Source organism: Colletotrichum truncatum (genome assembly GCF_014235925.2).
Source record: "Colletotrichum truncatum strain CMES1059 chromosome Unknown Contig_0005, whole genome shotgun sequence".
Classification (NCBI taxonomy): domain Eukaryota; kingdom Fungi; phylum Ascomycota; class Sordariomycetes; order Glomerellales; family Glomerellaceae; genus Colletotrichum; species Colletotrichum truncatum.
Window position 1 is genome coordinate 2034527 of NW_027222402.1, and position 26187 is coordinate 2060713.

Below are 26187 nucleotides of genomic sequence, written 5' to 3' on the forward strand. Positions count from 1 at the left end.
GAAGGCTGAAGAAGTTGTGAAGCATTCATAGCATAAGACGAATAGTAGTTTGTTAGCAAAGTTGCTGCTGATCGGTGTAAGTGGAGTGGGTGAGGTGAGCAGACAGGTAAGGGTTACTACAGTCGACGCTATTAGCACCAGTATCACCAGTGGCATCTCCTCAAGCCGGGTCAGTGGACTATGATGGAGACCTTGAATGGAAGCGACTGCAAGAGAGTTATTGGTGGCCCTCAGCTGAAGGCTGGCTGGGACGGTGGCCCGTGTGGGCTGCGAAGTGCCAGGTGAAGTGGCAGAAAGGAAAAGGTGGGGTCCAAGGCAAAAGGTAGAATCCGAATCAGCGAACGACGTAAAAAGAAATGCAGGTCGAGAATGATGGTACTGCTTCGGAGGTAGCAGAAAGACAGGGAAAAGGTACATTGAGCCGAAGCAAAGGGAAGGTGCGGAAATGTACCCAGTGCGAGAATCTGTCTCAAGGCGGAGGTACAATGCGCAAGTACAGTACTTTGGTGCGGAGATTTGCGCGCGCTTTGTATCTATACAGTACCACACAATAATAGCAGCGACAAACATCATTAGAGGGGACAAAGCTGGAAAAGGGCAAGGAGCGAGGGAGAAGTGATGAAAAGACGGGACGGACGGTAGACAGTGTGGAAGGAGTAAGGGACAGGGGAGAGAAGGTTAGGCACGGTAAAGCAAGGAGGGTAAAGAGCGACCACAAGGCACAGGATGGCAAGGAAAGAAGGCATAATGGTGGTAGAAGGTGGGCAGTGGCAGTAGGGGAGAAGGAAAGAATTGCCTCTGCCTGCTCCTCTTGCTGCTCTTGCAGCTTTGGTGCTTGGTTCCTACCTTCACACTCTGGCCTTCGCGCATGCCCACACCACGTCTGATCTGGTGTGGCTAACAAAATGTACTGGTTGCGTGCGGGCACGCGCGCCTGCAGACTAAGAAGGTACCTTGCCTTACTAGCCAAGGTCTCCTGGTACTTCCTATAAAAGTAGCGAGGCAAAAGTGGCAGGCCGAGTGACTGTTCCTTCCCTTTCCCTGGGTGAGGACCAGGCAAGAGGGGGTAGGGAAAGCAAAGGAAGGGAAGGCGGAGGTACTTTCCCTGGTCGTATCCGTAGTAGGGTACTTGCTACCACACTCTTGTCTGTACCGTGCCTTCCTCACGGATACTCGTAGACTTGGAGGGGGTGATGGGTGATGGGGGAAGGAAGGGAAGGGGACTCTGGACTCCTCTGGCCTCGTTCAGGGAGGGAAGCCGCGCCCACCCTTCACTCCCATGGTCCTTTCCCCTCTCTCTCATACCTTCACTCCTCTTTTTTGCGTGTGCCCAGTCACCACCCAGTATTTTTTTTTTTTGCCCAGTGGCCAGTGCCAGTGTGCCAGTGCGCAGCCCATTTTTTGTACGCTGCACCCATTCAGCAGCCAGAACTAGGAGAGCCAAAAAGTGACCAGACCAAGCAAGTCCAAGGCGACCCCCTTCCCCCCTCGCCTTTACCCCCCAGTCGGCCACAGAGTCCCAGACTTCCCAGCAAAAACAAGTGCAAGAGGCGCGTTGCTCCCGCACAATCACTCCCCCATAGTAAAAAGGCTGCTTGGCCCTCCCCCCATACATTTTCCCTCCCTCTTCTTCTCCCATACAAATCTCCCACCCAAATCCTTCTCCCATACAAATTGCACTCTCGCAATACACACATACCAGCCTCAGCGCACCTGAACCTGTGAGTACCCATCACCTACGCTCTACCTTCAACACCGCGAACACTTGCACACTTCCGTCGCAATCTATTTTCCAGGGTGCTTCCGCTCTGGAAAATAAATTCTCGACCTGCACGATCCAGAAAACCCTTTTTTCTAGTCGTTCCCGTGGGTGCAACTGGTCTTGAGAGGTTTACAACTTGGCGTGCATCTCTTGAGCTCTTCATACTATCGAGCACCTCGCATCTTTAAACATCGCCCAAAAGGAGCTTGACAGCTAACAGAGCTTGACGCGTCCAGACCACCACTTCCACAACTCTTTCTATACCTTTTCAAAACCCGCTCAGGTATGCTTCACGATCTCTTTTCGACGACTTTAAGCTTCAAATCTCAATTTCCTCGCGTTATGGACCGCAATTGCACTTGCGACCGGTCATCCCCCACGCCTCGGGATCCGCCCATTGCGGCCCGTTCGTGTATCACTGCCCTGCTCTTACGCCGTCCAGCTGTCGCGTAGCTCTTATTTCCCCTCAATCTCGCCCAGTTTACCCTGCGTTACCCAAATCTGCGCCTGCCTCTGCTTCAGCTAGCAAACTAACACTTTCCATAGACACCCAAAATGCCCAAGGCAGCAACCAAGCGTGGCGCGGCCGGCAAGGTCGAGAAGAAGCGCGGCAAGAAGGGTAAGTCGATTTTGCCCATCTTGTCGCCTGCGAACCGCATGGTGTGAAGCTCGAAAGATGCGTGCTGGCAGTAGCTCGCGGCATACCCAAGTCTTCCTAAGCGTGGTAGCTTGGTGCTGTCTCAGTATCTGTCTCCGCTCTTCAGCAACACGCCGATGCCCCGTCTTGCACGACTCAACTGATAATCAACTCGACTTGATACTAACACGTCATTCCCAGACCCCAACGCCCCCAAGCGTGGCCTCTCTGCCTACATGTTCTTCGCCAACGAGCAGCGCGAGAACGTCCGTGAGGAGAACCCCGGCATTTCGTTCGGCCAGGTCGGCAAGATCCTCGGTGAGCGCTGGAAGGCCCTCAACGACAAGCAGCGTGGTCCCTACGAGGCGAAGGCTGCCGCCGACAAGAAGCGTTACGAGGATGAGAAGCAGGCCTACAACGTAAGACAATACTCCATCCCCTGCTAGTTGTGTCGTGCTGAAGCTAATTAGTCCTACTAAAGGCCGACCAAGAGGAGGATGAGTCCTCTTGAGTGCTGTTTTTCCGTTGCTTCTCGGTCCGAATGGGTGGCGTTTAGTGCTTTTAACCCGCACATCTCATCTTTCGGACTTTTCTTGTAACTTTGGGCTCGGTGGTGTATGATGGGATTGATATGGGTTGCTTTTCACGTTATTCAGGGTCCGGCAGGAAAGGCTGTATGAGGCAGGCGATGCTATCCATACCGTCCTGTATTCCATAGGAGGGCCGGTCATGCCGCCGGTTGCGGAACGGAATTTCCAAGCGATTGGGACAAATGATATTTGACGGCTCACGTTGACAAACTTGTATGACTATTCCCTATGCTTACTCTGGTGCATCTTAGCCAAGTACGTACGACGTGTTCCGATGTGGTAAATGGACCTGGTGGCTAGCCTTTGTAAGTGGCGACTTCCCCGGACCCAAGGATCTGGTTTTCACTGGGCCTTATTTCAATGAACCACTCATGAGACTCGTTATGTTTTTATAAACCATGCCGTGCCATCACATCGTGGGGGAAGGACAGGAGGGCATACAGTAGCTGGGATCAGCCTGTCCACTAATGCAGAGCCCACGAGGCCAGGGTGATTCAGCGACTGCCGCCCGGGGGCTTAAAGTCGGGCTGGGTGGCCCGTGCCTAGCGAGGCAATCGGCGCATCTGGCCGTTGCCGTGAATGGACGGAAGGTGTAGGCAAGGTAGGCGGTGAACCGGTGAAGGCGGTGGGGGGATGCCCTGTGGCTTCATGCTGGGAGAAGTGCCCTCCAACCGACTGAGGGAAAGAGCCAGTAAGGACGCCAACGGTCAGGGTGACTTTCCGTTCTTTCCTCTCCAGTGCATCTGCTCCGAGAGCAGCATCGGGCGGGTGACTCACCCTCTACTTGCTCATGCGACAAGAACTTGGATGTTCTGGACAGGACACTGGTCGAGGCCGCCTCTTACCCTCCTTGGGAGCAGGCTGGTGTTTGGTCTGAGAAGGAACAAGGTATAGAGAGGAAGATGGGTGCCTAATTCATATCAGGTTACCTCCTGCACCTGCCTTGCCTTTCACATTCATAAACCAGCAGCCTTCGCAATAAAGTCTCTTCTCCACTGCTTCCTCACAACTGGACTTTTCTTCCTTCCAGTTACTTATGCCCATGCATCCATCACCAACCAGCCGGGACTATTCACGGCCTGCTTGTCAATCAGCCGTTTGCGCAACCTCCACCGCAGATGAAGATGACAGCCATCTGCAAAACATTGATTTAACCAACCGATGTGTTAGCGATATTGACTCATCTCACTTGGGCCTAGTGGCCGGAAGCTTCTTGAGATGAACCGATCTATCTTCTGCCGAAACTCGTCCAAAGAAAGCTTTGCCCACTGGGTCAATCTTCATGCTGGATTACCTCATCTCACGCCGGGAGGCCCTGCGCATCGCGCTCTGCGCGAACGGTGCAAGTGAAGACATAGGCGGCAAGTGGTGTGCGTTTGCGGAGACGAGAGGAATACTGGTGCATCACCACCCCAGGCTAAGGTGGGAGGGAGTGGCATCGCGCCGCATCTCACCATGCATCTGTCATAATTCGCTTGTAACCACGATACCTCTCTGCCGTACGCGACACTTGTCGTTTCGCTAATCTTCAACTCATAGACGGCGCCATTCTCTTCAACCGGAAGCCTCACTCCTCCGTGGAATCCGTTGGCTTGGATGGTCCTAAAGACCCCTTCGAACTTGACACCTAATTTGCGATGCGACACTGCACTCCATCACCGATGTTTGTGTATATGTGTGTGTGTGTGTGTGTGTGTGTGTGTGTGTGTGTGTGTGTGTGTCTAATTTTTTCCCTTCTTTTTCTCTTTTTCTAATTTATTTTCTAAAGAGATTTCATAGCTGGAATGGCAGCTAGTCGCTGGATTTTGCCACAACATGGCGCTCATGGACAATGTTCCTTTCCTTGTCCACGAAGTCTCATCTAGAGGCAGATATTTATCTGCATTACTTATGCAAGTGCTAGTCACCCAGGCCTTGCCCCCGCCGACTCCGGTCCGGCCTCATTCGTCCGCCGTACCATCTTGGTCGTTCCTAATGCATGCAGAGGGGGAAACGTACAGGTCCATGGGGTCACCCTCAGCAGTCGTGGCATGCTCTGGCTAGTCGGTCGTCGGGTCAGTATGTGTTGAGCCCACACATTTTGCTTTGGCAGCAATCTGACCTACATACGCTGCCCTCTTCATTGCCTCCCTTCCAGTTCTTTCCTTCGACTTTCTTCGTAAGCCCTCAATACAAGCCGTTGGGGCGAATGTTGATTTTGGTATGTTTCCTTGGCCAAAGCTAAATACCATCACCGCGTGCACAAGTCGGTTGACTAGCTGATGCCCGACAATTGACATCTGGTGACATTGGTAGCGCTCACGTGCTTTTGGAAATCACCTAGCATTGCCAAATTCAAATTGGACCCTTTTTTCTTTTATGTGTACCTGTGTTCAGTTTCAGGCGTAGACGACAACAAAGCTCATCAAGGACACCCTACGAGTCTGATTCGACCTGGATATTTCGCCTGATATAAACAACAGACAGTGCAGACCGACCACGGAACACCAAACACGTCAGGAGCGAGGAAACTGTGTTGGTGTTTGGGTTCGTACTGCCAGCACAGAAAAGAAAACAGAGTAACTGGATTTGAGCACTGGCGGGGGTGTGGTGGCGTGTGTTTTTGGGTTGGCCGTCAAAAATCGAGACCTGCAGCTCCGAATTGTAATTGCAGCCGCTTTCCGCCCATTGAGTGAGCGCCTACGGCCGTGGCCACCACAACAGAGATTGTCATGCTGAACAAGCAAAGCGGCCCATCTCCTCTTTTTCCTCCTCACTTATCAGCATTCATGTCTGTCGCTATATCTGAATGATATACAATCTCCGCAATTTGTGCCTCGCAGCAACTGTTCTCGTGTGTACTTTGGACACAATCAGTCAGATTCGAAAGCATTTCCGAAGGTATCGAACGGGTTAATGATTTTTGGTCCCCACGGAAGACGAGGAGTTCTTATCAATCGACAAATCCCCCCGGCTTCGTGGTGTCCCGCTGCACCATGCGACGCTGGAGTTTACCGTAATCGCCTATCCGGCCGAAAGCACTTATTAAATTTGCCAGTATGGAGCAGAGTCTGCAAAGGATTGATTTCCGCCTTCTTCAAGGCTGCTGTCTTGAGGCAGAGCGCGCTGATCTTGTATCGGTGAACCTGGAAGGTCTCCGCCTCTCCCTGCCAGAGAACTACGGCGGTCACCTCGCTGCACTCGTCGAAGAGATGCGGAGTTGTGCAAGGATACTTCGAAGCTTGGCCGATCTGTCCCAGATGCATTTCAATCGCGTACCAATCCTTCTCAACTACCTCAACATAGTTCTACCATGTCTATCCAGAACGCTACGCGACATCACCACATTTTACGAGACCCGCACTTTGAGCAAGGAGATGCGATGGCGGAAAATGTACCACACCCTCACACAGGAGGTTGGCGGCTTACCTCTTCCCCAACGCTTTGTGCTCTATAATCACTTCTTGACATGCCTGAAGCATCTGCTCACAAGGTACACCGCAGCCCCGCAAGAGACGCCGCGTAGGAGTTTACTAAAAGAATACAAGATCTCCAAACTTCGACCTCAACGGTCTAGAGAACCTGCGAAAGAGAATTATTAGTTTGCGAGAAGCGAGAGGCATTGGTATGTTAATCCCGTTGGCTCAGTGGCACTCTGTGAATTTAGTAACAACATGTACAGCGACGCCAACAGCACAAGTTGGGCCCGTTCTCCGACCTGAAAATATGCTCTTGCCGGCGCTTCAAGACCCCGTACGTCTGCCAAGTCTGATGTGTTGATATAGTACTGACTAGGGCCAGAATGCGCATTGGGCTGAGCAGATATTCTCGCTCCCTCTGCCATCTCGGACTGCCCTGAAGCATAATAGACCCTCAGAGGCACGCGGCAACCTCATGGCGTGGGGCCAGCTGAACATTCCAAAAGAGATCAAGATGCTATTCAGACGGTGTGACACATCTTTCTTATCCTTAGGATCACACTAATAGAGGGTGTCTAGACCTTTTGATGAAGACCGTCTCTCGTTGATGGTGTATCTCAACCTGGTGAACCAGACACCTTACATGCTTATCCGGCAGTTTCACCAGGGCGCCCCATGGTTCACTCTCCGCGGCACTCATGAACTTGTCATACACCGTGAGGGTAGCGCGCTGCAGCTTAACCGATGGAGTCAGGTGGATAATGTACCCAAGCTTTGGGCCGCTCTCTGCTTCAAGACTTGGGAAGGCAAGCACAACTTGGCTGTCAACGCATGTCCTAGTCTATGCTAATCCGCGTATAGAATTAGTTTTGTTCCATTGCACCTTTGTCTCTTTGAAGGCCCGAAATCTCCTAACCGTCAGCATGAACGCCCGAGAATTCAAGGTGTCTGGCGAATCAAGACTCTTCCAAGCGTACGGTTCTCCCGCCTGTGATTGCAAATTAGGAATAACAAAACAAACCCTAGGCAAATCATTGATGATGGCTTCAAACACTCTCTCATAGTGTACCAAGATGTGGCAACCAAAGGCCTCCGTCTGCACGCCGCGGTGTGGGAAGGCGAACTCCGTCAGTGTCCAGTTTGGACGGCATTTGGTAGGCTCCCAACGTGACCACTCTATCAATAAAAAATTTGCCGACTTTTCAGGCTAACCGGCAATGCCATTGTAGTAACCCACCAGTCTGCGTCCCGAACGTGGCTACACCGTAAATCTCGCCATCGCATATGGCTCAAAGATATTCAACTCTACGTCTTCTGCCATCGTTACCGCCAGCAAAACCAACGAAAGGGTCAGGCCGGCGCCTTTGAGATCAACTTCGTCTCCGACGTAGGGGCCACGCGGTTCCGGCAGGTGTTCTTCCCGGAACCGGAACCCCCGCAAGCCATCGAAGACGGGAAGGAGAAATAGGACCTTGGCGAGACTTCGCTACGGCGCATACCGCTGCCGGTGACGAGGAACCCGGTCTGTCTCCACTTGTGACCTCCGATATTTTAATACCGTGCTCGCCCCGGTCCCTCCGACTCCGTCGCCGTCCCGATAGTGGACTATCCCCACCCTTTGCTATCTCTGATATATCTTTTTTTTTTTTGATCCCAGAGAGGATACCCGCGTTACGTCAGTCCCACTCTCGCCGGAGATGGTCTTCCCGAAAATAAACGAAAAAAAAAAAAAAAAAAAAAAAAAAAACCGTGCCATATTACATCCACACAATACGAGAGTTTTTCCGTGGGGTTCTACGGTCGTCTCTTGGTAGACCGCCATTACGCTCGTACCGGGGATTCCCGCACGACAGACAGCTCCTCCCATCGAATACGTTTTTTTGTTACTCTCTGCAGAGTCGAGAGTACATGAATGACACTTGCAAAAGAGTTTGGTCTCGGAGGAAATACCCCGAGAGAGAAAGAGATTGATGATTTTGCTTCATTTTGGTTCTATTTTTCTCTTCTTCTTCTTTTCCGTCTTTTTTTCGTTCAGTTATAAGCGTAGCGTGTTTTGCAGTGTGTTGACTTTTTTTTTTCGATTTCCCTTTTTGTCTCTTGATTTTGATCTAAATCTGCACAAGCGCTTAGTCGTCACGATCTATGATGCTATGATGTTAATGATAACCTTAAAAGTTAGTCGAGAATCGATATGGAAGAGTTGTTTTTGTCACAAAAACGAGCCGTTGCCGTAGTACATACATTGAGTGACACGAGTCCATGCTATTAGGGTCGATTGATTCAATTTATGCTATCGTGTACCATCATAACATCGTCCGCAGCAAGCCTGATGCTGAGCTTCTCTATACTGAAGCGTATCTTTTTACCCCCCTTTCCCTTGCTTTCCCTACTACCCAACAATCAATCATACAACTGCGCGCTTAGGTCTTGACGTCAGGCTCGTCACGGCCAATGAACTCCTTGAACTTGAGCAGGTCAGTGGCCATCTTGATCTCGGGCTTGAGGAAGTCCTGAGCGTCCTGGTCGTAGGTGCTGGGGTCGCTGCTGTGCTGCTCAAGGTACAGACGGATAGTAGCGCCGGAGGAGCCAGTGCCAGAAAGGCGGACGATGATACGGCTGCCTGAGGAGAAGGTGGCGTACAGGCCCTGGTTAGAGGAGACGGAGCCGTCAAGGTCAGTGTAGGAGAAGTTGCCGGCGCCGGTGACAGTGCGGTCTGCGAACATCAGTTAGTTGTTTACTAAACTAGGGGAAACAGAGGGAAACATACCTCCAACCTTGCTGCCGATGAAGTTGGGGTCGGCAACGAGGTCCTTGAGGACACCGACGACCTTGTTGGCGCCCTCGCTGTCAACGTCCTCGTAGTCGTAGCGGGTGAAGAAGGTGCGGCCGTACTCGCTCCAGAAGTCCTTCTGGATCTTCTTGATAGAGGGGGTGACGTCAGGGTTCTGGACACCGATGCCGGCAATGATGTTAAGCCAGGCGACGATAGCCCAGAGACCGTCCTTCTCACGGATGTGGTTGCTACCAGTGCCGAAGCTCTCCTCACCGCAGATGGACAGCTTGTCAGCATCGAAGAGGGCGCAGAAGAACTTCCAGCCAGTAGGCACCTCATAGCAGTTGAGACCCTGCTTCTTGGCAACAAGGTCGACAGCGCCAGAGGTGGGCATAGAACGGGCAAGGCCGTAGACGCCGTTCTTCTTGAAGTAAGGGATCAGGTTGGCGTGGTGGGCAATAATGGCGAGCGAGTCACCGGGGGAGACGAAGGCGTTAGCGCCGTAGATCATGTTACGGTCACCATCACCGTCGGAAGCGGCGCCGAAGGGGATGTTGTTCTTGTCAACGACCTCGACGAGGGAGTGAGCATAGGTCAGGTTGGGGTCGGGGTGGCCGCCGTTGAAGTCAGGGCTGGGCACACAGTTCTGGGTGGCGCCCTTGAGGCCGAGCTCCTTCTCGAAGATGGCAGTACCATAAGGACCGGTGACACCGTGCAGGCCATCGAAGAGGACCTTGAAGTCAGGGTGAGTCTGGAAGAACTTGCGGATAAGGTCGAAGTCGAAAATATCCTTGAGCATGTCGACGTAGTCGGCGGTGCTATCGACGACCTCGACCTCGAGGGAGCCGTAGGTCTTGGTGCCGATGTTGGTGATATCGACATCAGGGATGGAGGCGATCTTGTACGAGGTCAGGGTCTTGGAGGCCTCGTAGATCTTGTTGGTGACGGACTCGGGGGCCGGGCCGCCGTTGGCGAGGTTGTACTTGATGCCGAAGTCGTTCTTGGGGCCTGGCACAGGATTTGTTAGCTTGATTGATAGCCATGGTAGGAATTGGCAATGAAGGCTTACCGCCGGGGTTGTGGCTGGCAGTCAGGAGGATACCGCCAGTAGCCTTGCGCTTGCGGATGACATGACTGGCAGCGGGGGTGGACAGAATGCCGTTCTGGCCGATGAGCAGCTTCTTGACACCGTAGGCGGCACCGATCTTGGCAATCAATTGGATGACCTCGGGGTTCCAGAAGCGGCCGTCACCACCGATGACGAGGAAAGAGCCTGCAGTGGCGGTCTGTCAGTCTGGAGGTTGATCACGTCGTGTGGAGTAGTTGTTTACCCTCAGCTCCCTCGGGAATGGACAGCAGAATGCTCGTAACGAAGGACTCGCTGTAGTGGGGTTGCTGGAAAACGGTAACCTTCTTGCGAAGACCAGAACTGTTTCCAATGTCAGTGATGCGTTAAAGAGATGCGTCGTGGGAGCTATGGCGGGGTAGCAAAAAAAGAGTCGGGGGATTGACGCTGGGAATAGCGTCAGAGAGGGGTTTTTTGAGAGGGTGTGACGTACGTTCCGGGCTTCTGGTCTTGGAAGGGCTTGAACTCGACAGTCTGCACGTCCATGTTGCTGTAGAATTTCTAGACAATGCCAATGAACGATGGTAGTAAGGGAAGACAGGATGAAGAAGGAAAAGGAGAATGTTGAGAAGGGGGAGCTGTGCTGGGGACGCAATTATTAGTGTACCTTTGCCTTATGCGTACCTCCGTACGCGTGGTAGGTATGGCAACTGGCAATGGGCGAGACCGGGGCCAACCTCAAGCCAGGAGGGGCACAGGCCCGTCAAACTTGCTACGGTGAGTGGCAGCGGTGGCAGTCAGTGAAGCGATGATGCGATACGATAGGTCAGAATGCACCTCGCTGAATAGTGTTTGCTGGGGAGCTGTGGCTTGGTGGGGGTTGCTTGGCCAGTGATATCATTCTGAGGCTAGACGTGGGCGGGGGCATCTCCCAGTGAAGGAGGGGCAGCTCGGGTGGGAGCCCCTCACCTCCAAGGGTGATGGCGCATACCGCCTAGTGTACGGAAGGACAACGAATTATCGTAAGAGAACCCCGATAGTGCCCTTTGAAGCTCCATACGCACTGTCTCTTCACTCTTAATCATTAGTTGCGATACAGTGTTTTGGTTGTGGACACACTGGTATTCCAAAGAAGGACGTTGCAGAGATTGATGGCACCTTTGCATCATTAAGGGGGGAATAAAAATATACAACCAATGGTGACATGTCCCTAGCCTTGCTTGCCCAATGACTTCATTTCATTCGCGCCTATAGCAAGTTATCTGCCCAAGCTTCTTCTTCATCTCTCTCAGTCAACGGCGTTTCCTGAGCACTGCTGCCGCCTTGTTTCCATGTCAACCCAAATATCGCCTCCCTGTAGTATTTGGCCTCAGCAATGCTCTCTAGAATATCCTCTTTTGCCTGATGCAGCCCTTGCTTGATAGGGGCGTTGTCGAGAATCTGTGGCGGACCCCATCGTCTTGCTGCTTCTTTAATAGTGCTGACATCCAGGATACGGTGATGAAGATGGTCGACGACCTTCCGGTAAGGCGGCTTGTTCAGAAATGACCGATCCGCGTGTACGCTGTTACCAGCTAGCAGTGCAATCTTCCGTTCGGGGATGAATCGCTTGATGTATGCCAGCAGCTCATCCGCCGCCTGCTCCGGGGTCGTCGTCGACTTGATAACAGCCGCGGTCAGGCCGCTGTCTCTGTGCGTCCTAGTGCACCACTCATCCATCTGCGCCATTCGCTCCTCTGACTGGTGAACCACGCATCCCCAGCCTTGGGGATCAACGACTTCAAGGTTGCCGCTGGTGATGATGCAGAAGATTTCAATAATTTCCTCTTTGTCTGGATCCAGACCGGTCATCTGCTAATGTGTTGGTGATGATTCCGCTTCATCTAAGCAGGCTTGTTGTACTCACTTCACAATCGATCCAGACGAGGGGTCCATCTGATGCAGACTGCAGCTTAGAGGTGGATGATTTCGGTTTGAGAATTTCCATAATAACTAGCGTTAACTTCTTGAGTGATTCGGACGTTTGATGGTGATCGTGTGACCAAGTGAAGGCATTGGCAAAGTGCAAATATCAACTGCTTTAGCTGTGTTCGGCCGAACCATCAAAAGCCATCTCACAAGGTGGGGTTACCTCTGGACAGCTCCAAGCTTGTGGCTGCTGAATCGTTACATCACTTGGTGGCGGCGCATGAGGCTAATAGCGATTCAGTAGCAGCTTCCCGCTGGACATCGGCTCTGTTACATTGGTGCTTCACCGCTACGTAGTAGAGGGGGCCCACCATTTCAAACCCAATGCTCTGATAAGATAACCCCAGATAAGATACGTAACGTAGTAAGCATGGATTCTACTCCGTGCAGCACTTCAAATAGAAAGCTCTTGATTGGCTGTTGCATGCTGACTCCCCGCTTTGCACCCGACATGGTTGCTATAAACTACGAGAGCTTCCTATCAACTACACGACTGTTTCTTCTGTTCATTATTGTGGTCTTGGTGTAACGTTTCGATTGCTTCACCGTTAATATCAAGCCATCGTTATTGTATTTTGAAAAATTCAATCTTTGCATACTGAATTTGAATTGTTGCAGTTAGAAAATCAAAGCTCCGTTAAGAGCATTACCGAGTCTAAAAGCCCTTCTGTGCTGGTGCACCAAGATACAGCTCCTCAATGGCATCCGTCAAGAAATCGGGTTCGCCCGTCGCAGTGACCCAAGAACCTACCATTGTGCCACCGGAGAAGCCCGAAATGTCTGCTTCGCCACCTCGCATTCTCATCATCGGTGCTGGATCACGCGGTCAGGCATATGCCCATGCAACTCAGACATCCAGCAATGGTGTTGTAGCGGCCGTTGCTGAACCCATCAGCTACAAGCGCCAAACCTTTGGCAGGACATATATATGGGGCTCAAGTCCCCCGCAAGATGGTCAACAGTTTTCTGACTGGAGAGATTTTGTCACCTACGAGACACGCCGCCGCGAGAGGGAAAGTGCTGGGGAGAGTGTGCCGCCCGGTGTTGACGCTGTCTTCATCTGCGTCCTGGACGAGATGCACCGCGATGTTGTTATCGGATTAGCGCCTCTCGGATTGCACGTAATGTGCGAAAAGCCATTCGCGACGACTTTGGGAGACTGCCTTGACATGTACAAGGCCCTCAAACCGCCTGCTGGCCAGGAACCCAAAAACGTCTTCTCCATTGGTCATGTACTTCGGTACAGCCCACATAACATGCTCCTTCGCAAATTGCTTCTCGAAGAACGTGTCGTTGGTGAAATCATTAACATTGTTCACACCGAGCCAGTTGGTTGGTGGCATTTTACCCATTCCTATGTCCGCGGTAATTGGCGAAACGAGAAAACGACTGCACCAAGTCTTCTTACCAAGAGCTGCCACGACATTGATCTGATTCTATGGCTTCTCAGTGCGCCTACTAAAGCAGGCAAAGGCAGCCCGCACCTACCTTCCACCGTATCTTCGACCGGCTCCCTTCAGCTCTTCCGCAAGAGCCGCAAACCAGCCGCGGCAGGGGACGCGACGAATTGTCTATCTTGCCCCTTGGGGGATGAAGGCTGCAAGTACTCGGCTAAGAATATCTATCTTGGCCCAAATCTCCAAGGTCTCGGGTCCGGAAATACCAACTGGCCTGTCAGCATTGTGCTTCCCGAAATCGAGGACTTCGGTACGACGTCTCGAAACAAGGTGTTGGCCTCTAAGCTTGCCGAGGACTATGATGAAACGACTCCCCAGGAGATCATCTCGTCGCGAAACTGGTTTGGCCGCTGTGTATTCGACGCAGACAACAATGTGTGCGACCAACAGACTGTGACCATTAACTGGGACGATGACTTGACAGATCCGGAAACCCCTAAGCCGTCCAAATCGGCCACGCTCCACATGATTGCTCACACCAAGAAGATATGTGAAAGATATACGCACATCTATGGCGTCGACGGAGAGATATATGCTGATTCACGCTCGATTAACATTGAGAACTTCAACACCGGCACCACCCAGACCTACTATCCAACCATCGAGGACGCCGGGCATGGCGGCGGTGACAAGGGCCTGGCGCGCCAGTTCATATTGGCTGTTGACCGAGTAAAAAACCATGGATGGACACCGGAGAGAGCGCAGAATGAGTATATCGGCTGCTCGCTGGAAGAAGTAATCCGCTCGCATGCCATGGTGTTTGCTGCAGAAGAGGCAAGGACAGGCAAAAGGGTTGTTGACTGGGAACCATGGTGGTCGCACAAGATTGCAAGTGCGAATAGTGAGTGAAAAGACTGTCGTGCCTGGAGCCTAGCCTCATTTTTGATCGTCATCGGGGAGGTATAGTCTGCCCTGGTCTCATCAGCGGGATAACGCCCCGACGGGGGCTATACCGAGGAGAACAACACAGTGATGAAAACAAGGAACCATGGTTGGTTATCCTATTCGTATTCTAGGATCTGTTCAGAGTGGCAGACGTTAGCACACCGCCGCCACTCGGGGACTTGGTACCGGCGGCAATTCCCCGAGTCGTTAAAGTTCTCAGTCGTTACAGAAGAACCATTGGCAATGCCCTTATACGTAGTATACGCAGAATCAGGAGGCTCACGTGAGTGTGCCTCTCAAGTAACTTGGGTTGTCAATGTCGCCCTCGCAGCCAGACTTGCCACTAAAAGCTGTCTCTGATCACTTGGGTCATTGCATGGATTCCCCACCTTGCCGCGGGATTTCCCCGATGTCTAAACGCGGCGACATCAGTCAAGCAACGTTCAGCTAGTCCCTGCTTGGCAACAAGCACTAAGCAGAGCCGCATCGGTTTTGGTGTGATGTTGTCGGCTTGTCGGTATTAGCTTTAACAGTAGGGCGATAGCTCCCCGGCCTCGATGGCATCGCCACCAACCTTTTGAATCGACTTTTCAGATTCTCCCCGGCGGCTACTTCCCCGTCAATCTCTTGACTCTTACCAAATTGTTACCGCTAGGCAAATTCTCATTCAATTAGGGACTGACACGCCAATCGGATGCCGCTGTGTCAACTTCAGTCCCCTCAGATGGGACGCTAGCCACCTCCAGATCTCTCAAAAGGTATAGCCAAGGCAGTAAAGATATGGGCCACTTGAGGCTCCCCGACGAGGAAGAACCGCCTTTGATTGTCTTCCACCGTTGCGAAAGAGACTTTTCATCTTTACGGGGATGTCTCCGATGCTACGGATGGCCGGGGAGCAAGACAAGATTGTACTGTTGAATAAAGATTCGAGTCATTGGATCTCGGGGTTTGCCACTTTGAGCATCGTTAATATACTATCCAATTGCGAAGTATCATCTGGTTTTCTTCCAGAATACGCGCAATCAGATTCGGCATCTCCCCGTTGTTCGGATCAGCCTGTCCAAGATGGGAGGACATAGAAATGTCAGGAAAGCACGTGTCATCTAATCACTGCTAATGTCTGGAGCCAAGTTGCAGACTGGCATTCATTGCCATATAGGCATGACTCCGGATCTCCCCAGTGCCTCAGGATGGCTGCATACATGTCGGTTGAAAGATCTGCATGCCAATTCCGTGGCGTCTCGGTACCAGGACATGTATCAGCTACGGACCCGCTCCCGTGAAATACATGGTAAACGATCGAAGCTCTCAAGAAGAGTTTCCGACGTGTCAGCATCTTGCACCTCAAAACCGAACGGATAGTTCGGGGACGCGAGTATCCACTGCCAAGCCAGTTCATTATAAAGTCAAAGTTTAATTCAATTTGAACGCCCGACAAGTCCACATTAAAGAACAGGTATGCTACAGATCGTCGAGCTCGGTTTGTTATCTGATTAGCTGTAAGCCAAAGACCGGTGAACTTGGAGCTTCCCCTCACCATTGGTGAGACCATCCCTGCCCCAGACTGCATAAGATCTAAACGCCAAAAAATTGTTGAGATAGCAGCGGCCTTTGTGCCGCGAGTTTGCCAACGGGACGGCTATTCCCTCTCCATGCGCCTAGCTTTTCGCTGCAAGGCTCGGGATCCTACTGCCACTACGTTGTATTTGCTGTCGTGTGGCGCAAGCACGATGACGAGTTGCACATCTGTTGTCTCCCAGCCCCCGACTTGATCCAACGAGTTGAGTTGGAGCAAACACGAAGATCGGGCTTGCCTGCCGTGCCAGTAGCACTGGCAAACCTACGTACACGACAGAAACTCTCCGATATATGCACTGTCGGTGCTAATCTCCCGTGTCAGCTGAGAGACAACAGTGAGGGGGGTGGTTTAAGGTAATGCCAGCTGGCTAAGGCGTGAAAGTTGCATCGGTGGATGACCCCCGAGACCCCGTGCGCCGAAGCCACCGGCCGTAACGTCCCCGCCTTCAAAAAGGACCCCTTTCCCCCTCCCTCTCTTCCTCCAATCGCAACTTAAAGAATGCGAGATGCGCTTTGATTAATTCTGACAATCCGACGATTATCTGACAGCTAGAGGACCCCGTTGAGAAGAATAAGAACCTTGGAAAGGCCGTCCACCCGTGCGCAATAACACCCACTCGCAACTCACGCTTCGTAAACTCGAAACCTTGTCAGGACCTCTCACCGATCCTAGCTCTGCTCCCCCTTAGCTCGAAACTAAAGCAGCAAACCATGTCGTCCTCCGGAGCTCCTGCCCCCGCCCCCTCCGCCGATGAGCTCCCGCTCGGCCCCGTGTCTCGGCACATCACCACCCATGATGCCAACGGCCGCGCTGTCTTCTCCGACGCCTTCCCGGTGGAGGTGACGCCGGACCCGTTCCCCAACATGTTCTTCCACACCTGCTTCACGACCTCGGAAGCCCCGATCAACATGGACGGCGAGAAGGACCTGGGCGCCTACGCCAAGAACCACCCTCGCATGCCCACTCTCCACCTGCCGTCCGGTTCCGTGTTGCGCGTGGTCGATTTCGGCCCGCACACGGAGCCCATGATGCACCGCACCGAGTCGCTGGACTACGGCATCGTTCTCAAGGGCGAGGTCGAGTGCTACCTCGACGACGGGGCGAAGCGCACCCTCAAGGCGGGCGACATCATGATCCAGCGCGGGACGATGCACGGGTGGAAGAACGCGACGGACGAGTGGGCTAGGGTGGTCTTTTGCCTGCAGCCGGCGGACCCCGTCAACGTCAACGGGCAGCTGATGGAGGACGATATCCCCTTCATGAAGGTCTCGGCCGAGAGGCAAGCGGACTATGACCAGTTCGTGGCGGAGCAGGCTGCGGCGAAGAAGGCCAAGCAACAGTGAGCTTGGGGCTGGGAGGGGGGAGGGGGGAAGATGATGATGCCAAACTGTGGAAATTGGTTATGCTGAGAAGAGCTACGATGGCAAAAGGGGGTTTATAGAACCTTGATTGTACCCAAAATACGCCCGCGATGGGTAGTTGAATACAAAATGTTGCTTACGTTGTCATTATTTTTTTTTTTTCAGTGGTTTGTCAGAGCCACTGTTAGTCAAGCTGTATTATCAGACTGACTATCCAAGTGGTCAAGATGTCATACCATTATCGGGACCATCCTTGCTGAATGCGTGATCTCAGTCTGAAGAATGGGGAGGAGGATGTAAAGGACACTGGTGAGGATGCTAGTCAATTTGAATTGAATGTTCGGTGTCGGGGAGGTGCCGCGTGGGAAGTGCGTGCTTATCGGGGAGCTTCCGTCCCGTCCTGGTGAGCCCTCGACGGACTACCCGTTACACGTATGGCACCAGCAGAAAGTTTCCAGGCGTCTGTCAAGAACCCCCGATGGTGGAAAGTCGGTGCCAGCTGCTGATCATCGACGAGCGTACTTGCGCTCGTTCTTAAAAAAAAAAAAAAAAAAAAAGCATAGACTGGGTGCTGACGAGAATGATATGACTCGCGAGTCTGGGACTAGGGGCAAGATATCACAGTCTGGGGGATCGAGCATAAGTTGACTAATATATATATTGATGACGAGGCTGTGATTTAAAGCGCAGCTGGTTCGAATGCGATAATATACAGTCATGTCCATACGCTGTTGCTCATGGTTCTTGCGGGCATTTAAGTGGCAGCATCACGCAGGGGTTTGGGATGGCGGTTGCGGCGGTGGCAGCCTGTCTAACTAGCTAACGTGCTTTGCGGCGATACTCTCGCGTTCACTTTTCATAGAAGCACATATATGTGTGGTATCTTTCTCACCGTCACAAACGAAGTGTTACCGCAGTTGAAGGAAAGCCAGGCTTGTGAAGGGACTTTTATGACAAAGTTGATGGACTGAGGGGCATGCAGAGAGCAAACGACTACGAGTCGCGGCACGCTATGAAATGACAGCCGGGCGAGTCGTGAATGCCAGGCGTTGAAGGAGGCCATGATCATCGGCATCTGCTGGCCGTGACGCAACGAGACACTCCAAGGCGGTCGAGGAAGGGTCTCTTTTTTCCATTCGTGGCTTTGTGGGGTTCGCCTCGCATCTCCGCCTTGGGTGCATTTCAAAATAGATACATGTTGCGTTGTTTCCCCACCGCGAGAGGGAAACTGGTGAGGTCAACGTAAGTGATCCTAAACCTGAAAAAAAAAAAAAAAAAAACAAGGTCTGGAGGCAAAAGAAAGACGAGGATGAAGCGCCGGTGGGGGAAAAGAAAGAAGTATGCTCTGTTCAGACCTCTGCGCAACATCAGCAGGTGGCCGTTTGGCGCCTTTCTCAATCAAGCCGGCGGCGAACTTGAACTCATTACGGAAGAATTGGGCTTTATCGTCGTGGGCCCTTGTGGTCCAGCTCATGTGGCGCAGAGTCCGACGCCGACACCCGTAATAGCAACAATTGAGAACGCCAGGACTATCTATGTATGATTGCCCCATGGCAAGATTGTGGCGGCTGGTTCAGCTAGCCATACGTCTCAGAAAAGCAGTCTTCCTACGGTGGACCAAAAAAAAAAAAAAAATAGGTTGTGTCATATTAGCAGGTAGATGTGGCTTGAGATGCTTCACCCGGCACAGACCAGTTATATGCGGGATGATGAGGGCGCCTATAGGCTAGCGGCCCCTGCGGCAGCCCGTTTGGGTATTAAACTCGCCCGTGACAACATAGGGAGCTGATCATGTACTCGAGTTGCTCTGTTGAGCGGGGTTTTCTCACTTTTTAAGGCTCACTTGAGAGGGGATTCAAGAGAAAAAGCAATTAATTCTGAAAAATGACATGGGTATTGGGGAAAAAAGAACCAGCCGAAAAAGAAAGTTGTCACAAAAAAGCTTCATGCATTCTGTGGCGGTTGACTTTTATGAGACAAAATGAAATAAAAATGAATAAAATAAAGAAACAACTGCGGTGGGGGTGCAGATGTCATTGTCCTAGCAGTGACAGGTTTACTGACTCCATGAGCATTCAATCCTGTATAATGTCAATTAATTGGTGATTCTTCTTTGTAAACATTCAGTGAATCATGCCGTTGCTATTAGCAGCTAGTGCGAGACGCGTGGGCCAAAAGGCGCGTCGTAGAAGTGGGTGGCACACGGTCCTCGATGGACCAGGAACCCCCCTGGCATGTTTCGTCAAGAGTTGCACCTCGTTGGCAGAGCCTCTAAGAGACAGGGCATACGTCACTGACGGTCTAGACACCTTGGCCGGCTATAGTAGGCATTTTGACGAATAGCGGGCAATGTTGACATTCAGGTATGGAAAGTGAGTTGAGATAGCTCTCATATGAGTGGACATGAGTTGAGGAAAACCACGGGATAGAGTTATCGTCGGGTCACTCTCACTCTTGATACGGAGTTTAGCCGAGTTCACCCGAACGCATCTGAGACCCATGATGGTCTGATCACCTGATTACGGAATGAACGGGGGAAAAAAAAAAACAAAAGAAAAACAATCGGAGGTCGATGAATGACTATTCTAGACGGGGCATCATTGCAAACTATCAGAAAGAAATAATAAAAATAAAAATAAAAAGTGATAGATCTCAACCACCATTTTTCTTATTTACGCAATATCAGATCAAACATTGTGCCTTGCCTTTGCCCCCAACCAACCAAAGAGGGAACGTACTTTGTACCCGCCTCCCAAGGCCAGGCAGCCCTCGTATCCACTACCCCGAGTGGTGTACCCCTGATCCACCCCGGGAAAGTGGGTCATCCACCGGACCGTAAAGAAAAAAAAAAAAAATTGGACATGCCGCTCACGCTCCTATCTTCATCTCATCTCAACAACTTCTTCTTACTTCTCGCTGTCATCGACGTCGACCATTCTTCATCGCCTCACAACCTCTCTCACTCACACATCGCCGTATAACGCGCTTTCTTCAAACGTCCACACAAAACCCGCCCATCATGCCTCGACGCGCCGCCCTGGAGCCCAAGCCGCGTAAGCCCCAGTACTCTCCCGAGAAGCGCGCCCGCATCGCCGTTCTCTCTGAGCTGGGCATGTCGCTCAAGGAGATCTCCGTCAAGGAGGACGTCCCCGTTTCCTCCATCAAGGGAATCGTCACGCGTTATCGCCTTCAACAGGCCGGTCGCGACCGCCCGCGTCCCGGCCGCCCTCGCATTCTCTCTGACAGGGACGTCAAGACGGTTCTGCGCATCCTCAAGGAAAAGCCAACCGTGTCGTACGCCGAACTGAAGAGAGACGCCGGCCTCACGTGCGCGACAAAGACCCTCGTGCGCTACCTCCAAATGGAGGGTATCAAGCCCAACAAGCCGCCGCCAGGCGACTCTGAAGAGGAGGCTTCTCAGCTACGCGTCCTGGCCGAACCCGAGCCTGCGGATGACGAGTAGACGGGTTTCACCCCCCACGTGACGCCATTTTGCGGCGGAATCAAAGCAAGCCGAGCCCCATGATGAGATGCGTAAACGATGCCTCTTAGGGCTTGAGGTCGCCATTTCCATTTTCACAGACGAGACAGACGATTTGTAAGAGACGCCCGCGTCTGAAGATGGCTCGTGCATGAACTGACAAGTGATGGCAGTACGAATATGAATTATGAAAGGGCACGCAAGGCCCAAGGAACCAAGTAACTTTTGCTGGTCATTAAACAGGTCCTATCACCTGGCCACGTAGACTTAATCGGGAGGGCCTTCTGTCAAGCTGTCGAGCGAGAGAGATGGGCCGCAACGTTACAAAAGCAGGCGGTCAACAGTACGCCAACTTATCTTTGCGGTCCATCGAGCACTCTTGGGGGTTTTCTGCGCATGCGTAAGGAGGTATATGCTGAGCAGGCCCCAAACGCACAGCGGCGCAAGCAGGGCTCTATGCAGGTGAGAGAGAGGAGGAATTGTAGAAAAGCATCGAGCCCCGCCATCCTCGCATCGAATCTGGTGACGGTGACGCTGGGTCATCTGTCTGCGGGTGATCCGGGAGTGAGTGTATGTTCGATTAGTCTTTTTTTTTTTCTTTTTTTTTTTTTTTCTAGAAAAGGGACGATTGGGACCTGCGAGTTTAGGCGAAGCGACGCGGCAGAACAAGTTATTAATCAAAAAGCATCACCATTCACCTACCTGTCTCTGTCTGTCCGTCCGCTTGTGTCGCGGTCTCCCCCTCCCCCTCCCCTCCCCCCGTGATCCAACACCTTCTCGACGTGCGCCAGATACGCACCTTCGCCGTGTCCTCGAAACTGCGTCTTCTCGGTCCCGGGCAACAGGAGGCCGGAGCTCTCGGCCCGCGTCCTCCAGTCCCGCCAGTTCACTTCGAGGATTCTCCTATCAATGAACACCAACCGACCGCCCTCCCGAACCGCCCCGCAAAACGCCTTGACCCAGTTCACCCCGCCATCAACCTCCCTGTCATCCGTCTCCCAGTCGCAAGCTTCCCATCCCGGGGACCGCGCGTACCTCGTCCCGCTCCGCAATCCCGCAATGACCAGACACTGTAGCCCAAGGCAACAACACATCCTGGCCGCGCCTTTCCGGATACCTGCCTCTTCCATCGGTCCCCGCCCGTATGATCGCAGATCAAGGAAGACGGTCTCGAGCTGCGGCATGACGGCCCAATCGACCTCTACTATATCCTCGGCCGTCTCGACGAGGAGTCTCATCCCGAACCCGAGCTTAGCCTCCGGGTTCCGTCGCAATCTAAGCCGGAGCCACGGATCTCTAGGTACGCTGTTGAACATCAGATGCCGCGGCGCCTCGCACATCTGCGAGCCCGTTCCCGTTCCACTACTACTACAGAGGACGTCGCCACGCGCCGTCTGGTTGTCCTCCTCGCCAAACACCAGCGCGCCCGTCGACATGTACTTACCTATATCGTCGTCCGGCTCCCGCGGTAGACGCTGCTGGAAGCGACAAAGTCTGGTCCGTCCCAGATCGCGCAACGCCCACGTCGCGGCTGCGGGGAATCTCTTCGCGAGCTGTTCCGTTAGCACATGCGCTGCTGCGTGCGGGTCCATGTCGCTTTCCAGGGTGAAGGACATGTGGTCATCTTCGCAGTGACTTACGCCAGAGGCGAACGTCCCGCGCGCGCCGCCCACGCCTCTCCTGTAGACGTCTGTACGCTGCAAGTCGTAGATGCCGTTCACCTGGTCGCTTCCGTGCGCGCAGACGTCCCAGTCCGGGACGAAGAGGGCGAGGGCGCATGCACTGCTCCCTGAGAAAATTTCGAGGATGATGCTCCGTTGGATTTCGACCGGGAGATGGGCTATTCTGTCGAGAATCGAGGGGCTTTCTGGTAGGGGGTTCGTCATGGTGACTGTGGCTAGGGCTGTGAAGGAGTTAGAATGGTTGGTTCGAAGGGGTATCCGAACTCTGAGGCTGTTGTGATGGAAAATTACTGCAAGCGGTAGGACCCAGCTATTTAAACCTAGAGTCGGAGCCATTACAACGGCCGTGATCGGGCGTGTTTTCTTTGTTTGTCGTGCCGTGACAAAAGCCCAGTTCTTCAACGGGGAGGGAACAATGCCGCTGAAACTGGGGTCAAGGCCGTCGAGGCCTTCGAGGTTCCCTGGGATCAAAGGCAATGTGACTGGGCCATCTACGTTGTTCTCTTAGTGTCGAATTCGAATCCGAGATTAAGGAGTTCTTGTGATGATTGGTAAACGGGAAATGATGATGTTGCATTACGCCCGAGGGACCATCATGGCCACTGTTAACTGCGAGGTCGACGTTGACTACGTTTGTCTTCTTAACTACACACAATGATGACTTTGAACATACATTGATTGCAGCCCTTGACAAGGAAGCAAACTTGAGAGATACTCAGTCAGATGCCACAAAGCGATGAATTCAAAACGTGCCATGAAAGAAAATGTCCATTTCTCATCGAATAACACACACTACATGCGTCTGCAGCATTGCAACATAGTTCCCGTCTTCGCCCATCTTCCCCAACTCTTGACAAACCGAACACATACCCTCGACCGCAATCCGATGCAACAGCTGCAACCCGTTCCAACAGGTTCTCTTCAAAGTGTGAACCCCCAAGTCAACGATACCTCGGACAACTCCGATCTGGCGGATACAGCGATTCCACTCCGCACAACTCCCATATTTGCTTCTTCCTCACTCATGTCTAGCTTTCCTTCTCCAACGCATCGTTTCTTTTTTCCTGTTTAGTGTTTTCTTGACTGAGACAGCTACCATTTTTCTTTTTTCATGACGCGGTCAGAAGCAAGAATGAAGCCGCCACCAACAGAACCGCTGATCTCGGGCCGGAGCCGGTTTTCAAGGTGGAGCACAACCGGTCCCGTGTCCCGACCGGTAAAAGAAATAAAGATAAAGGACGATCCCGAGTTTGGACGCGGCGGCCGGTCACGATTCACATGGTCAGGCCACCTGTATTTTACCACAAAACTTGCGGGCTCAAGCCTCAAGATGATTTCAAATAGCCTCACATTAAACAGAAACGTCAAAAAAGAGAAAAAGAAAACCTACCGGCATCAGCACCCGCTCAGAAATTCATCGCCATACCAGCCTTTCCAGGCCTCCAACCGGCCGACTCACCTTCATGGACCTCCCCCCGCGTCCTGTCACCCCTCTCAAGCCAACCAAAAACGTCATCATCAAACCCAGCACCCTCCCCCTCCGTCTCCCAGAACCGGCCAGCATCCTCAGGCGGCAACACGTTCAAACACTCCCACCAAACCTCGTCCCCGCCATTCACCCTCTCCTCGCACGCCCTCGCCTCGACAATCAGCCCAATGTCAATCAGAAAATCAACAACGTCGTACTCCGCCCCGTCCTCCTCCTGAGCCCACGCCAGGAGCCGGATAACACACATGTACTCCGCCGGCGCCGCGTCCCTGCTCCACTCCAGCAGCCGGCAACATATCTTGGCCCACGTCGCGATCCACTGCCCGTCGAGGGTCCCCGCGGCCTCGCGGAATTCGACCGTGTTGTTCTTGGAGTTGGCCGCGGAGGAGCAGCCGCCGCCGCCGCCGCCGTCGTCGTCATCTTCGCCGCGCACGCCGCCTAGGACCGGAAACATCTTCATTGAGGGGAGAGAGTACCCGTCGAACTTGTAGTTGATGTGTTTCGCCACGCGTTTGTTACGCATCATCTCTCCGATCTGCGCGGAAGTCATGTCCGCGCCGAGGAGGTCTCTTACGCCGGACATGACGTCGCTCCGGCGCGGCGGTACTCGCGGGTCTGGATCTTGGAGGGTACCGTGTCCGTGGCGAGCGAGATGCGGTGCGAGAAACCCCGGTTCGTCACGGCGATCTTGACGCATGGTGCCAGGGATGCGGGCGTAACGGCGCCTGATCGGCGGTGGCCGGGGACGGGGCGGGGCGAAGGCTTCGAGGGTGGAGTTGTTGCGGTAGTCACCCCAGGTCGGCGGCCGGGGGACGGGGGGCGTGTAATCGATTTTCGGCATCCTGGAATCGTCCGGCTCCAACACCATCGCTGATTTAAGCTCCGTGGTGGGGGAAACATGCGTGGCACGGTGCGTCCACGGCTCTCCCCTGAGCACTACCAGGTCGTCGTCTGTATCCACATCAATCTCGCGTTGCATCGCCTCCACATCGAATTCAGGATCGACAGACTCACCAAGCAGTCGGTCCCGGCCGAAATACTTAACCATCTTCATCTCTACTCTCGAAAGAGCCTTCGACTTCGGAAGTGCGTCACGGGGCGTCTTCAACCACGCCCCGCCGATCGGACGTCCCCCGACGCCAAACCTATCAGTAGTCAACTCCTTTAAAAGCGTATCTGCCGGCCCCTCGTTCCTCCCCAGGCCAGTCACCTCGTTGACGCGACCGGACTGGCTGTATCTCGTGATGGATCTCCAGGGCGCATGGAGTCTGCTGATGAGCGGATCGGCCGCCCACAGCAGGGCCGCAAAGTTTCGTAGGGTTCTCGCGTCGATCCTCTCCGTTGGCCCCGCCCCTACGTGCACATGGAAACCGCATGTCGGATTGACGCGACAGCGGAAAGTTGTTGTGATCACGCTCACCGCGAGCCTGATCAGGTCGAAGCAGATGGGCATATCGTACATGGCTGGAGAGTTCATCTCGACTTTCTGGAACCGGTATCCGTCCATCTTGAACTCGGCCAACGAACAGTCCTCGACGAGGTGGAAAGCAGACATGACATTCTTGCTGTGGCGTGCTTGGACGGTTGTCGGTTCAAGGTTCTCTTTTGCGTTGTAGACGGGCAATCCTGCTTTGGTCAGCGCGTTTCGGATCTGGTCAAAGACCCAGGGCTTCGACGACATGTGTGTAATCTCTTCGGATTCGTAACTGTTCATACCAAAGCCGGGAGGTCCAAGAGAATGGTTCTCTTCAAAAGGAACGACAACAAGGGGTTGCAGCTCATCGGCAATGCCCTGATCTGGGTCAGCTTCTCCCTCAAGCACGTACGCAACAAGAAACTCGAGTTCAATGCCGAAAGATACACGAGGTGGTGTGGTGGGTGTTTGAAAGCCCCCCATAGTGCAGAGTTGGCGGTACTGGCACAGATATGTGTCTGATATTCTCCAGCTAAACTGTTGTAGCGTTGCTGTCACTGATGTTAAACGTAGTTGAATTCTGGGGCGTCTGCAATCTAAGTTGAGTAGTTGTTTGAGTGACAGATGAGGACCTTATATCATTCA

At 52.9% G+C, this 26187-nt stretch overlaps 9 protein-coding genes across 9 annotated transcripts; 5 read left to right on the forward strand and 4 right to left on the reverse strand.

Moving 5' to 3' along the window:
• Positions 1-2317: 2317 nt before the first annotated feature.
• On the forward strand, positions 2318-2845 carry CTRU02_208628 (nucleosome binding protein; the record flags this gene model as incomplete). Its single annotated transcript, XM_036733260.2, has 2 exons — positions 2318-2381; positions 2601-2845. The coding sequence occupies 2 exons, from the start codon at positions 2318-2320 to the stop codon at positions 2843-2845; spliced, it is 309 nt and encodes a 102-aa protein (XP_036575017.2).
• Positions 2846-6027: 3182 nt separating this feature from the next.
• Positions 6028-7855, forward strand: CTRU02_208629 (uncharacterized protein; the record flags this gene model as incomplete). Its single annotated transcript, XM_070205118.1, has 8 exons — positions 6028-6461; positions 6517-6593; positions 6651-6721; positions 6770-6915; positions 6967-7193; positions 7249-7360; positions 7414-7541; positions 7617-7855. The coding sequence occupies 8 exons, from the start codon at positions 6028-6030 to the stop codon at positions 7853-7855; spliced, it is 1434 nt and encodes a 477-aa protein (XP_070061193.1).
• A 952-nt stretch (positions 7856-8807) lies between these two features.
• CTRU02_208630 (Phosphoglucomutase) lies at positions 8808-10772 on the reverse strand (the record flags this gene model as incomplete). The annotated part of the gene is made up of 5 exons (XM_036733262.1): positions 8808-9100; positions 9155-10168; positions 10230-10433; positions 10492-10589; positions 10720-10772. The coding sequence occupies 5 exons, from the start codon at positions 10770-10772 to the stop codon at positions 8808-8810; spliced, it is 1662 nt and encodes a 553-aa protein (XP_036575019.1).
• Positions 10773-11474: 702 nt separating this feature from the next.
• CTRU02_208631 (oligoribonuclease) lies at positions 11475-12213 on the reverse strand (the record flags this gene model as incomplete). Its single annotated transcript, XM_070205119.1, has 2 exons — positions 11475-12080; positions 12133-12213. The coding sequence occupies 2 exons, from the start codon at positions 12211-12213 to the stop codon at positions 11475-11477; spliced, it is 687 nt and encodes a 228-aa protein (XP_070061194.1).
• Positions 12214-12892: 679 nt separating this feature from the next.
• Positions 12893-14500, forward strand: CTRU02_208632 (streptomycin biosynthesis protein (oxidoreductase); the record flags this gene model as incomplete). The annotated part of the gene is made up of 1 exon (XM_036733264.1): positions 12893-14500. The coding sequence occupies one exon, from the start codon at positions 12893-12895 to the stop codon at positions 14498-14500; it is 1608 nt and encodes a 535-aa protein (XP_036575021.1).
• A 2325-nt stretch (positions 14501-16825) lies between these two features.
• Positions 16826-17458, forward strand: CTRU02_208633 (cupin; the record flags this gene model as incomplete). Its single annotated transcript, XM_036733265.1, has 1 exon — positions 16826-17458. The coding sequence occupies one exon, from the start codon at positions 16826-16828 to the stop codon at positions 17456-17458; it is 633 nt and encodes a 210-aa protein (XP_036575022.1).
• A 3037-nt stretch (positions 17459-20495) lies between these two features.
• Positions 20496-20939, forward strand: CTRU02_208634 (DNA transposase; the record flags this gene model as incomplete). Its single annotated transcript, XM_036733266.1, has 1 exon — positions 20496-20939. The coding sequence occupies one exon, from the start codon at positions 20496-20498 to the stop codon at positions 20937-20939; it is 444 nt and encodes a 147-aa protein (XP_036575023.1).
• Positions 20940-21655: 716 nt separating this feature from the next.
• On the reverse strand, positions 21656-22843 carry CTRU02_208635 (urea transport protein; the record flags this gene model as incomplete). Its single annotated transcript, XM_036733267.1, has 1 exon — positions 21656-22843. The coding sequence occupies one exon, from the start codon at positions 22841-22843 to the stop codon at positions 21656-21658; it is 1188 nt and encodes a 395-aa protein (XP_036575024.1).
• Positions 22844-24045: 1202 nt separating this feature from the next.
• On the reverse strand, positions 24046-26025 carry CTRU02_208636 (uncharacterized protein; the record flags this gene model as incomplete). Its single annotated transcript, XM_036733268.1, has 1 exon — positions 24046-26025. One exon carries the CDS (start codon positions 26023-26025, stop codon positions 24046-24048), a length of 1980 nt encoding a protein of 659 aa, XP_036575025.1.
• Positions 26026-26187: the final 162 nt, after the last annotated feature.